General features: G+C 31.8%; 1 protein-coding gene across 3 annotated transcripts; it reads left to right on the plus strand.

Moving 5' to 3' along the window:
• The first annotated feature begins 10937 nt into the window (after window positions 1–10937).
• Window positions 10938–14450, plus strand: LOC136201978 (uncharacterized). 3 transcript variants are annotated; one of them, XM_065992378.1, is made up of 9 exons: window positions 10938–11288; window positions 11914–11997; window positions 12108–12142; window positions 12251–12362; window positions 13327–13400; window positions 13547–13658; window positions 13777–13925; window positions 13999–14047; window positions 14238–14450. In XM_065992378.1, exons 1-9 carry the CDS (start codon window positions 11100–11102, stop codon window positions 14313–14315), a joined length of 882 nt encoding a protein of 293 aa, XP_065848450.1. In that variant the 5' UTR covers window positions 10938–11099; the 3' UTR covers window positions 14316–14450. The 3 variants fall into 3 exon arrangements, with proteins under 3 accessions (XP_065848450.1, XP_065848451.1, XP_065848452.1); XM_065992379.1 differs by having other exon boundaries at window positions 10942–11288; window positions 11904–11997; XM_065992380.1 differs by lacking the exon at window positions 10938–11288 and having other exon boundaries at window positions 11938–11997; window positions 12077–12142.
• Window positions 14451–14751: the final 301 nt, after the last annotated feature.

The following is a 14751-nucleotide window of genomic DNA, read 5'->3' on the forward strand; positions in this document are numbered from 1 at the left end:
ATTAACGAGCTGAGAAACCCTAGGGAGTTTTTTTTATGGAGCTAGTGATTATTACTTAATTATTACTTGATTATTACGATAAGGTTTCATGACTTCAAATAAAAGTTAAAAAAACTATATTATTATATGGATATCGTGATTATTACTTAATTATTCACGTTATGGTACGTTATTTAAGCCTACACATGGCAATAAAACCTTTTTTTTATATAGAAGACAATAAGACCTTAATTGCACATGAAATAAAGAAAATATTATTAAAACAAAAGGAATTAAAAAGTCGTCTTAGATAAATCGGTGTAAGCATAAACCGAAATAGCTCATTGTCCTTATGGTATAGTGACTCCCCTTGAATCTTAAGGTCATGTGTTCGATTCCCCTTTTCAGCAAATTTTATAAATTTTTATTTTAATTAAATTTGAACAACCATAATGTCAAAATGTATGCAACTTTTTCCATATGCCGAAATAATAAATATTAATAGAAAAAAAGATTTGAACATTAATTGCAATTGAAACAATCTAATATATTTGTGAGTGTACGTATGAAGGTTTTCCTTGTTATATACCGCGCTATTTTTTACGACAGTCATTAATCGTAGATTTGTTGGTATAACACGTCCTCATGAATCCTTGGGTCACTGTTTCGAGTCCCCTTGTTGGCAATTTTTTTCTCCTAAGTTCACTTATATTATTCTACTCTTTAGTATAAGACGTCTTCCTTTATGAATTAATGAACACGTTTCATATGGATGCGTTCTGATTTGCATTTAATGTATTTGTGAAATTAATGCATTCGAATTTTGAGGTAAGGGAGCATTTAATTAATAGTAACACCAATTGATTAACAAACCAAGCTAAGAAAACCTAAATAAAATACTACTACTATAATTATGTTTTCCTCCAACTATGCTAGCTCTTTGACTTAATATTTTTTAGATTTATTTTTTTAACTTTGAATATGAGGAGGGGACAATATACATTTGATTATTTTTTACATTCACAGTGATTAAATTCCAATTAAATTTTTTTTTATAAATCATGATACAAAAAATGTTTGATAAATGTAGAATATAGAACACAATCGTTCAATTAACGAGCTGAGAAATCCTAGGGACTTTTGTATTGAGATCATGATTATTACTGAATTATTCACACAAAGATACGTTAAGTACGACGGTGTTAGGTTACGATACGGTTTCATGACCTCAAAATTAAAATAAAATATATATTATTAGATAAATGATTGATAAAATAAATATAGAACACAATCGTCCGAATAACGAGCTGAGAAACCCTAGGAACTTTTGTATGGAGATCATGACTATTACTTAATTATTCACACAAAGATACGTTAAGTACGACGGTGTTAGGTTACGATAAGGTTTCATGACCTCAAAATTAAAAAATATATATATATTATTAGATAAATGATTGATAAAATAAATATAGAACACAATCGTCCGAATAACGAGCTGAGAAACCCTAGGGACTTTTGTATGGAGATCATGATTATTACTTAATTATTCACAAAGATACGTTAAGTACGACGGTGTTAGGTTACGATGAGGTTTCATGACCTCAAAATTAAAAAATATATATATTATTAGATAAATGATTGATAAAATAAATATAGAACACAATCATCCGAATAACGAGCTGAGAAACCCTAGGGACTTTTGTATGGAGATCATGATTATTACTTAATTATTCACACAAAGATACGTTAAGTACGACGGTGTTAGGTTACGATAAGGTTTCATGACCTCAAAATTAAAAAAAAATATATATTATTAGATAAATGATTGATAAAATAAATATAGAACACAATCATCCGAATAACGAGCTGAGAAACCCTAGGGACTTTTGTATGGAGATCATGATTATTACTTAATTATTCACACAAAGATACGTTAAGTACGACGGTGTTAGGTTACGATAAGGTTTCATGACCTTAAAATTAAAAAAAATATATATATTATTAGATAAATGATTGATAAAATAAATATAGAACACAATCGTCCGAATAACGAGCTGAGAAACCCTAGGGACTTTTGTATGAAGATCATGATTATTACTTAATTAATACTTTACGAGCTGAGAAACCCTAGGGACTTTTATATGGAGATCATGATTATTACTTAATTAGTCACACCAAGTCATCTCATAGAAGGCAATAAGACCTTAATTTCACATGAAATAAAGAAAATATTATTAAACAAAATGTATTAGAAAGTCATCTTACATAAGTCGGTGTAAACATTAATAGAAATAGCCCATTGTCCTGATGGTATAGCGACTCACCTTGAATCTTATGGTCATATGTTCGATTCCCCTTTTCAGCAAATTTTGTAATTAATGAATTTAATTAAATTTGAACAACTATAATGTCAAAATGTATGCAACTTTTTTTCATATGAAATAATAATATTAATGGAAAAAAGAGTACGAACCTTAATTGCAATTGAATCAATCTAATATCTTTCTAATTGTATGAATTATGGTTTGCCTTGTTATGAATTCCGCCGTATTGTAAAATAGTAATTATTCGTAGATCTGTTGGTATAACACGTCCTCGTGAATCTGTGTGTCACTGTTTCGAGTCCCCTTGTTGGCAAATTTTTTTTCCCCAAGTTTCATTATATTTTACTCTTTAGTATAAGACGTCTTCATTTACTAATTAATGAGCACGTTTCATATGGATGCGTTCTGATTTGCATTTAATGTATTTGTGAAATTAATGCATTCGAATTTTGAGGTAAGTGAGCAATTAATTAATAGTAACATCAATTCATTAACAAACCAAGCTAAGAAAACCTAAATAAAATGCTACTACTATAAATAGTTTATCTACAATTATGATTTCCTCCAACCATGCTAGCTATTTGACTTAAAATTTTTTAATTTTTTTTATTGAATATGAGGAGGGTACAATATACATTTGATTATTTTTTTACATGAACTTATATATCGTGTTCTTGACCTCAAATTAAAATAAATAAAGTATTATTAAACAAAATAATTATTAAATAATTATAGAACATAATCATCCAAATAACGAGCTGAGAAACCCTATGGACTTATATATCGAGATCATGATTATAAAGTAATTAGTCACATTATGATACGTTAAGTCCGACGGCGTTAGGTTGCAACAAGGTTTAATGACCTCAAATCAAAATTTTAAAAAAATATATTATTAGATAAATGATCGATAAAATAAATATAGAACACAATCGTTCGAATAGCGAGCTGATAAACCCTAGGGACTTTTGTATGGAGATTATGATTATTACTTAATTAGTCACACCAATATACGTTACGTCCGGTGGCATTAGGTTACGATAAGCTTTTATGACCTCAAAATTTTTTAAAAAATATTATTAGATAAATGATTGATCACAATCGTTCGGATAACGAGCTAAGAAACCCTAGGGACCTTTGTATGGAGATCGTTTGAATTAATATAATTAGTCATACCAATATACGTTATGTCCGGTGGCATTAGGTTACGATAAGCTTTTATGACCTCAATATTTTAAAAAAATATTATTAGATAAATGATTGATCACAATCGTTCGGATAACGAGCTGAGAAACCCTAGGGACTTTTGCATGGAGATCGTTTTAATTTTACTTCATTAGTCATACAAAGATACGTTAAGTCCGACGGTGTTAGGTTACGATAAGGTTTCATGACCTCAAAATTTAAAAAAAACAATATTATTGGATGAATATAAAATACAATCGTTCGACTAACGAGCTGAGAAACCCTATGGACTTTTGCATGGAGCTAGTGATTATTACTTAATTATTCACGTTATGATACGTTATTTAAACCTATGCAAGGAAATAAAACCTTTTTTTATATAGAAGGCAATAAGACATTAATTGCACATGATTATTACTTAATTAATACTTTGAATTCCACACCCTAATTATATTATCTTAAACTTAATTCCATTATTTTGTTGTAATTCTGTTTTAGATGTACTCGTGTATCTTATGTTATACTTCTTAAATGCAATCTAGACAATAATTCTTCCCAGTTCAGCTGTTAATACATACTAATTCTAAGCGTCAGATCACATGTTCGAGTCGCTTGTTTATCAAATCTTTTTTTTTCCTAATATTATCTTTTAATTTGACCGAACATACTTTTATGAGTGCCGTTTTTTTATGTGGTGCCATAAATATAAATTCGAAGACGCCTTCTTATTGGTAAATGTGAAAATTTATAAAGATGTATTCCATTTATCATAATTGTGAAATTAACCACCAACTTTCAAATACTATTCGATTTTTTGCCTAAATGTAACCAAGAAAAACGAAGAGTCACATTAAAAAAAAGGCTGTAAATAACTCATATATAGGAAGTTGTGCATTTTTTTTATTCAATCAATACTTTAGCAATTAAAACTTTCTTATTTTTAAAATAACAAGGAATCAAACCATATACAATACCAAAACATATAGATACATACCTATTTGTAAGAATTCGAAAATGGCTAATGACAAGAAATGACAAAGTTCAGTTGAAAGGAGGGTGTCACCTTTGAGTAGGCGAATCAAAGCAACAGTTAACCGTAAAAGATGTGATTCTCAAATAGATGGAGTTACTAATGAAGCTGTAAACAACAAACTTCAGACAGAAGTTCCTAGAGTTGTGACATTTTCAGATTTTAATTTAAAACACAAAACATCTCCTAAAGAAATACCTTTATTGGAATACATCTTCTCAAATGCAAGTTCCAGGTATAATTTTAAAACTCTTTTTGCAATTTCTTTTTACATTAATCATTGGAGTTGTTATGGTTTTCTAAAAAAGGTTTAATTTCATCTAATACAACGAAATTATAGCTCAAACCGATATTTGTTCACTAAGTCGGTTTGATTTTCGTTTTCTCGGACCAAATGAAGAATTGGAAGTTGAGGTATTATTTGTAAATAAATATCTAAAATATTGCATACAAGATATGATGCTGATCTTTTTACATATTAACAGGTTGTTACAATGGTGTCATCAATATTGACAGAACATGCAAGGTCAACCTCAAAAAATGGTGGTAAAATAAATTGGTATCTACCAGCAAGAATTACGGTAGGCTTTTTTTATTATTATTTTTGTTGTGATACACTTACATGTCATTGTTGGTACCAACCTTTTATATTTCTCCAAACACAGAAAGAGCACTTGCATCATCATAATCTACCATTGTCCAAATCTTGAGAACGTATGAGATATTTCGAGCGCTACATGGGTCTACTTGACGAGTGCAATGAAGTAAGCACCTACATAGATATAAGTTCAAATTTTGTATATAATTCTTATATAAATTCTAATGTAGAAGACGTCTATCAGATTTATATCCCTATTTTACATAAAAATCACTTCATTCTATCCCGGATTATGATTGACAAGGGAGTAGTAGAAGTTTGGGACTCGTTTGCTCATCCCGACACACCAATATATCATGAGACATTGATTGTTGGAATTGTAAGTTTTATTTGATTTTTAATACTACTTCAGTTCAAAAAACAATTATTATCTTCTTATGAAATAATGTAGTTACGCGCGTTAGACATGGGCTTCAAGGAACAACTAAAAAGCAAACCCGCAAATTACAACTTCGCTAGCTTTGCAATTGTTCGTGGAAGAAATGTTCATAGACAACCAAATAATTTCGACTGTGGAGTTTTTGTGATTTTATTTATGATCAAGCATTGTCAGGTTGATTCAAGTACTTTTCAGGTAATATTTATAATAGTCATTGAGAATTCATTTTTTTTAAATACACTACACTTTATTAATTCTATTTTTCTCCCGTTTGTTTTGTAGTTCAACTCCAATAAAGAAAGATGTCGAATAGCTTGGTGGATTGCGAAGTCGGACTATAATAAGAGGAAAACCGAACTATTAGAAAAAGCACAATCGTTTATTTAAATTACAATTGTTATTGTGTTTTTTTTTGTAAGCTATTGTGCATGAATTACAACGTGCGAATTAATTGGTAGTATGTATAATTGGAATCGTTTTGATATATGTTTTTTTTTACTATTTATTCTTAATGCATCACAAATTGCCAAGTCTTATTTCCCCACTACTTAAATAATTCAATTATGTTAAAATAAATACACTTATTTGAAAATAAAAAATATTTAATATAAACATTGTAACGACTCGCTCCGTTCTTTTTAATATGTTAATGAAATATTAGTGAGACTAATAACATTAATAATTTACCCACATCAATTTGTATGTCTTAATTTAGTTTATTTGCATAAATAGGAGGCAAATTAGAGAAACCGTTCTAAAAAGTCGTCTTTATATAAAAGCACAATTTAATATTTCATATTCTTTTTAAAAATATACGTTCAAATATATATAAATGACTCAAAAAATAAAATGAGATTCAGGGGGTTCGAAACCCTAACCTCTCTCTTGTAATTGAAACAACTCAAACCAACTCATCCAATTCAAATTATTGAAATCGTTCTACATATACTAATATTAGAGGTGTTTTGGGGGGGTTACAATATGTAATTAATGTCGACACAACTGTCCATTAATAACGTTGGGGCTCGCGAAAATTTGAATTTAAAATAAACACAAACGGTAAATTGGATTACTGTAAACATTTTATCAACAAATTTCATTTCAAATACAATTGTTGAAAGGATATGGAGAGCTCAAAACAGCATGCTGATTGTGAAGACCGCAATGTCCAAAATAGTAATGATGGAAGACATGAGGAAGAGACGACCGATGTCAACGAAGATGAGTTGGTTGTAGAAACAGGGGCGGACGGAAAATGGATCGAACCAGATATTGAAGAGTGGAATAACTTGCTCGATTTTCTGGAAATCAACAAAGATCCAATGGATATACAGTTATCGGACTTCGATAACAAGAGACTTGTAAGTGTTGAACAAGCTGAGTCTTTTTATATGTTATATGCAAAACTGGTGGGGTTTAGTGTTAGGAAAAAGTTAAAAAGGAAAGACAAAAACAATGATATAGTTGTTAGAAGTTGGGTTTGCTCGTGCGAAGGTAAACGAGAACCAAAATATTGTAATACAGAAAATAGGATTCGGGAAGTACGTCCTGTAACAAGATTGATGTGTGCAGCGGAATTCAGAATTAATATCGATAAGGTAAATAAAAATTGGATAGTTAAATGCTTCAATACCAGCCATACACACAAACTAGCAGTATCGAGCGAAAAAATATTTCTGAGGTCTCACAGAAAAATAGGTGATCCTACTAAGGAGCAAGCATTTTCAATGAAGAGAGCTGGAATTAATACATTTCAATGTTACAATTACTTTGTAGAAGTAAATGGTAATTGGAAAGATTTAGGATTCCTGAAAAAAGACCTGTACAGGGCAATTGCAAAAGATAATTCAAATTTGGATGATACCGACACAAATAGAGCGATGTGTTTACTTGAATCGAAAAAAGGAGCAGATGATAAGTTTTTCTACAAGTATGAGGTAGATGAGGATAGACGACTAAGAAATTTATTATGGTCTGACGGGAGTTGCCAAATTGATTACAAATTGTTTGGCGATTGTTTGTCTTTTGATGCTACTTACAAGACTAACAGGTATGTTTTCATAAACCCCTTCTTAGTTACAATAAAATCTAATAAGTTTTTACTATTGGATCTCTTCTTTGTATCTGATTCATAATACTCCTTACAGGTACGGAAAACCATTGGTTATTCTACTTGGATCAAACAATCATGACAAGACATGTGTGTTTGGATCTGCACTCCTCCAAGATGAGACAGTAGAAAATTATGTTTGGCTATTGGAAACATTTTTAGGGTGTATGGATGGCAAGATGCCGAAAACAGTACTAACGGACGGTTGCAGATCAATGAGTAAAGCACTAGAAGCTATAATGCCGGGAATTCCACGTCGTATTTGCTCATGGCACATATTGAAAAATGCAGTTGCACATATTAAAGCCTCAGGTTTCAATACAGATTTTAGAAAGTTTATTTTCAGGTAAAAAATTATATTTATGGTTTTAAGTTTACGATCCCTTTGATACTAATTTCATTACTGGTTTCAATACTGATAACGTGGTTTATATTTTTTTGTAACACACTAGATACTACGAAGAGGCCGAATGAGAGATTAAATGGAATGGGATGGTAAAAGAATACAATTTGGAAGCCAATGCATGGATAGAGGCACATTATGCAACTAGAAAGCAGTGGGCAAACACTTTTCTTCGTGGTCATTATTTTAGCGGTGCAAAAGCTACGGGCCGATGCGAGTCAATGAATTCTTTGTTGAAAAAAAGACTTGGATAACAAAGTATCATTGTGGAAGTTTTTCAAACACTTTGAGTTTTCTCTGTCAATGTTACACTTCAACAAGATGGAAGAGCACTATAGAACCAATATGACCGAAACATTGTGCCCAACCAAACTTCGATGCCAAGTGTGGAGGATGATGTTTCTTCAATTTTCACCAGGGAAATTTATAAAAGGATAATGCGGGAGATGCAACGCTCGGAAAAATATGTTACCATCATAGACCGTGAGGAGAATCAAGTTGTTTGTAATGTAAAACCATTCGGGAGTAAAGTGGCAAAGCGCACGGTTATGATTTCCGATGATCGAGCAACAATTCAATGCGATTGCTATTCATTTGAGACGAAAGGAATTCCATGCAGACATATTTTTGCATCTATGAAGAGTTTGGAGATACTGAATTTCCCTGATTGTTTGGTCAATCGTCGTTGGCTGAAAGATGCTAAATATTTTGATTATTTAACCAACCATGAGGAAAGAAAGTACCCTCATCCAGAATCAGCTAGAAATTTGAGGTACGGATCACTTTCAAAGAATTGTGGTATAACTTCATACATTGCTTCAAAATCAGACAAACCTTTTCAAAGGGCTATGCAAGTTGTATCTGCATTGAATGTGGAATTGTCCAAATACCCCGCAGAGGACGAGACCCAACATCGTTAAAATGCTGAAGGAACGTTTCATGATCCTGTTTTGGACTCCACTGTTAGCAAACCAAGGGGTCGACCTACCGTGGCTACTACGCTGAAATCAAAGCAGGTTGCTTCTTCATCAAAACCCCAAAACAAAGGCCAGACCAAAAGAAAAAGAAATACTCCTAACCATTGTAAAACGTGTGGTCGGACTGGTCATGATTCAAGGAATTGTCATAAATTTAAGGATGACGATTTGGAAGAGAACTCTGATAGCAATATTGATTAGTTCATCGAATGTCAATCTTACTTGTTGTACCTTTTTATTGCTCATTTAATATTAGCTACAACATAATTTAGCAATGTTATATCTCATGGTTGTTATTTTTTTAGTAACTTAAAAAAACAATACAAAAAAAAGGATACCTTTCATTTAATTAAACAATTTGCAACTCATACTCAAATCAGAAAGAATTGTGAACAATTGAGTGAGACATATTACATAAAGAGATTACATCGTTAAAATAGTATATAGATTTTATTGATAGTTATACGATTATGCTATATATGGCATAAGAAGACATCTTCTTCATACTTATGCTTCAAATTTCTGCAAATATGTATACGTCTTCTTGATCATATTCCTCGTTACAAATTGTTGCAGTTTTCATAATTGAAGCATCAACACCTTTATATACCCATAGTTTTATCACTTCCATGTAGACATCTTCTTGATCATACTCCAATCCCAAATTTCCAATTCTAATTGTATATCCCAAATCAGAAATTAACCGAATACATAATTATATAAATCAACTTAAATCCATAAGCTTATCTTCAACTTCATGAACTTGAATGAAGTTACTAATAAAAATGGTGGTCGTAATCAGAAACCAAAATCGATTTATGAATCAAAGGAAATCGAAATACCTTCCATGTATTATATTTCGAATCAGAGGTGTTAACGATATATATTTCCAATCAGCCAGAAAAAAATTAACAAGAATGATATGTATTTATTATAACGATATGGATCTCGAATCAATCAGAAAAATTAACATAAAAAGACCGTAAAGAAAGATATGGATTTAGTATCCATGAGTAAGATTAATACAAAAATTATTATAGAACCAGACACCAGAAGTATAGCGATGGTGAAGAAGAAGAATTTAATGTGGTGAGAGAAACCTTTTTAAAAAAAACGTAATAGCCTTTATTAAAAAACGTAATGGTATTTATCATGGAGAGAGAAATATGTATTTAGGTAACTTGGTAACCTGCTATAGCAGGTCACCTATTGACTCACCATGAGTGGAGACTCACTATTGAAAACTCCTCCATATATATATATATATATATATATATAGATTGGGTGGCACCAAATTCGGTGCCACCCTATTAATTGACCAACAAGAGTTTACTCTTGTTGGCTGCATTCACACCACACCCTGGGCATTATAAAATGACAGGAGTGATGACAGAATATAATTGAAGAGAGTAAAAGAAGATAATTGAGAGAGAGACAAATGACATAAAAGGTCATGTATTGTGAGTTTGCTCTTTAATTAAAAGAATGTAGTCCAATTATTTTGGGGATAGACAAAATAGTAAGATAATTATTTCAGGGTATTTTTGGGAAACACTTTTAGTAATTTATCTCATTGTAACTCTAGAAAATTTCTTGAGAACACCCTCCTTGTACGCCTACTATTTTATAGTGGAAGAATTTACTCTCGAGTTTGGTCGTAGACGTAATCTATAAGAATGAACCACGTTAAATTATCGGTAATGTTATTTTTATTGATTATTTTGCTCATTAATATTTTTCTACGAAATATTTTTCGCCTTTATTCCCAACAAAAATTTGAAATTGTTTAATTTTATAGTATTTTTTAAATATTTTAAAAATAAAAATATTATTTTGTTATCTTTGGTGAATTCGGATTTCATATAAAAAAGCCCCGAATATTTTCAATTGAATTATCTCCAAATAAAATTGGGCGTGTCTTCATGTGAGCAACAGTTTTGTGAGGAAACATGTGCAACTTTGAGATGTGATGCCAAATATTAAAACTAGAAGTAAATCTAATACCATGCTGCCGAGCCGATAAAGGAAGGAGAGTTGAAAAATCTCAGAATATAATGGATAAGAAACGATCTTGTGCTTTTACTTTGGTTGTCCAGGTTTTTCTCTGTCTTGTTTTCTACCTTGCTCTGAATTTGGGTAACCCATTTCATACCCCAACTCCACCTCTTGATATTTATTTTCTGAGTGTTAATGGAGCTTATAGTTATAGACCCCTTCATCACCAGACCCATCTTCTCAAACAGGTCATTTTTTATCTTTCTTTATCCAATTTCTCTGTTTGCTCTTAAAAACATTTCATCTTTTGAGACTTCTTTCTAGGCATGTACATTGATGTGAACCATTTTGATTGTGTATTGCACTTCTGATTTACCTTTATCTTTTTGTTTGTTTTCCGTTATAAAAGCCTAATTTGGCTTTTCAACTTGGCTTTTAGGATTAATTTGATCTAAAAATGAACTTTAGCCATTACCCATGACTTGCCTTTTTTGTTTGATGTGCGTCAAGTTATGGTGACTTGTGTAACTTTAACTAATTTGAACAAAAATGAAAAAGTTGAAAAGATATAGTTTTGACAGCAGCAAAGCAATCAAGCCTCATATTCTCCTTTAAAGCTATGCATAATTTGTGCTTTTACATCTTCTAGGATCTATGTTGCATTTCATGTCTGTGTCCGTTTTCTTTTGAAAGGCTATGTTTTTATAAATAACTTAGTCTATGATGATTAGGTACAAGAAAGTATTATTTTTTTATTAGGGCATCTAATTCTTGTTTAATGAAGTAATTTATAATTATTGGTATTTCAAAGAGAAAGAGTTGTACTTGTTCATGGTCTTGACTTGAGTTATTGATATTCTGAGGTTGATGAAGATGGAGATTGTTTCTAGAGTTTACAAAGTAAAGTTCATTATAAACATTAGTGAGCTGGGAGAAGATGATTCACTCGCATTGAATGTAAGATTTTAGATTTATATTAGAGAATTAGTGCTTCATTTCATCTTTGACAATAATTGATTCCCATTAGCTTCAACAGCTAGCAACTGCCCTACATATATATTTTGCAGGCAAGCAAAGTCTTCTCGTCAATGAATGTTCCCTGGTATATAACAAACTTGCCAAATGCCTGTACCCGATGGATCAATGCAGCTGCTTTCCATTTTCCAGTTCTTTTCACTGGGTAATAATAATTTATGAAAATGCTAAATAGGTACACTACCGCGGCTTCAAAGGATCAGGAAGGTCCTTGCTTCCTAGAGCAGATAGACATAAATAATCGGGAAATCTTAACTATAATCGGAGTGAACACCGAATCACTGCAGGTACATGCATACTATTTATTTACACTTTTTTCAATATTACAATCTATACCTTAAACCCTTGACTAAAGGGCTCAATTAGGATTTCTAAGGGTTCAATAAGTAGGTGTATAAATGATTAAGTGACACTTTGTTTCAATATTACAATCTATACCTTAAACCCTTGACTAAAGGGCTCAATTAGGATTTCTAAGGGTTCAATAAGTAGGTGTATAAATGATTAAGTGACACTTTATAACTTTTAGGACTCATTATGTGAAATCTAAGATCATGGGCTCAATGTGTAAAAAAAGCAAAGGTCATGAGGTTTGGGGATGCTTTATTTCATTGCTCCATGCTGCTTCTTACTGGTCTATGCTACATTTGTATGTGACACTTATAAACAGATCATGAAGTTGGATCAGATAACTACAGTTTGATTCATTAGTCTTGATGTCATGAAGGCTTTGCATTTCATTTTCTTTCATTAATTGTTCACTAGGAAGCACCGAAATTTTAGGAGGTTAACGCACGAGTGTCGGACACTCAAGGACACGCACCCGACACACCAAAATAAGTGTCCCCTCTTTTTTTTAATATGGGGACACGCGGGGAAACTTTGGAGATACTTCGGGGACACGACTTATGAGTTAATTAGGTAGAATATAGGGTTTTTTTTTTTTTTTTTTTTTTTTAATAATGCCGTACCCGTACAAGTACCCATGTCGGTGCTTCCTAGATTGTTCATTTTTAGTGCTTGCTCCTTTTTTTCAGCTATTTCGTTGGGCTTCATGATCTGAAATATATTTGGATATGAACTACACTCCATTTTGACTGGATATTCAATGTCTAATAGTTATTAGCATGACAATTAGATGCCTCCATCTTGATTTCTCCTATTATCGAATTATCGGTAATACTATTGTATATAGTCTTTTTATAATCAGCAAGTGGCTTTGGGAATAATCAGTCAACCTTTTAAGTGCAGAGATCAGCAAGTGGCTTTGGGAATAATCAGTCAAATTGGCTGTCAAAAACACTAGAAGCTGCTGTTGGAAACTGGTAAAAACGTACATCAGTGTTTATTATGTCAAAAGTCTGGTGATTTGGTTGTACATGCTACCGGAGTTATTTTACGTACGGTCTTAAAAGACTTTATATCCATCACTCTGCATCATTTAAAGTGGTCTTTTGTTCTGTAAATCTAGGCTCATAGTTGTTGGACATCATCCAGTAGTTGTTTGTGAAGAGAATGGGGAGCAAATCAAATCAAAGCATGTGTACGAGCAGCTACACCGTATTTTTGTGAAATATGGTGTGGTAAGAAGAAAAATATTGATATCATATCATGTCAATATATCATACATACAAGACATTTTCATTTACTTTTTGTTTAAGTATGAAATAGAATAAAATCATTATTGGTTTCACTCTTCAGAATGCATACCTGAGCGGACAGGGTTGCTCTAATATTAGTGATGCCAATGCCTTGGAAGATGGTGTAGCTTACATTGGCAATGGCAGTCCATATCCTATCAAGAGTGAGCCTTATTTGGCTTCTTTAAGTAAAAGATCTGCCTTTCAGAAGTAAGTTTCCTGCTTTAATTAGTCCATAGCCAGCCAATATTGTTTTACGAGGCTTACATCTTGCTTTGTGCAGGAAAACGGATGTCGGGTTTCTTCTTCATAGAGTTAGCTCTTCAGAGTTTGTGAGTATCTTTATCCTTTTCCCATTGCATGAAGCTTGTTCTTGAAAGACTTGACAAGTATTTGGATGCTTTTACTAGTTTGAATTCTCCAGAATGCATTTATGGTGTATAAATTTCAAGAAAATCGTTGTCTGTCTTCGGCGTTTTTCTGGAAATTATGACTAATATATCTTGAATTTGTGAATGGCAGACAACCTATTTTATGAGCTTATCTGGTGAGGTCCTTGACAAAATTGTAATCCGGGCGAAAGGTACAGAGGTTATGTAAATGCATCATCCAATCTCATTTTAATTCTTTAGGCATTTTTTGGTGTAAGTAAATGTCATTATGGCTTTTTCTATAAATTACAGTTTGTTGAGTTGAGTTTAATTTTGATTTTAAAAGATATAGTGGTTTGATTCACTCTTCTCTTGCTGAGATTCTCAACTTGCCTGTTTTGTACACTTCGATCTATTCTTTTTAAATAATCAAGTAAAAATAATTAAGGGATGTGGGTTTATAAATAATTAAGGTCCTGTTTCTTACGTCGTAATGGGCCTTATTATGGAAAGTTCATTATAATAGAAGCTTACTGACATGTTTGGTTACTCACGTTATTTTTGTTGTAGTAAAATCACAAATGCATTTCTCAATTTTTCTAAATTTATGTAATAGACCTTAACAAAAAAAATCAAGGAATCAACGTTACAAACCGCCCTTGTAC

Source organism: Euphorbia lathyris, chromosome 8 (assembly GCF_963576675.1).
Source record: "Euphorbia lathyris chromosome 8, ddEupLath1.1, whole genome shotgun sequence".
Taxonomy (NCBI): domain Eukaryota; kingdom Viridiplantae; phylum Streptophyta; class Magnoliopsida; order Malpighiales; family Euphorbiaceae; genus Euphorbia; species Euphorbia lathyris.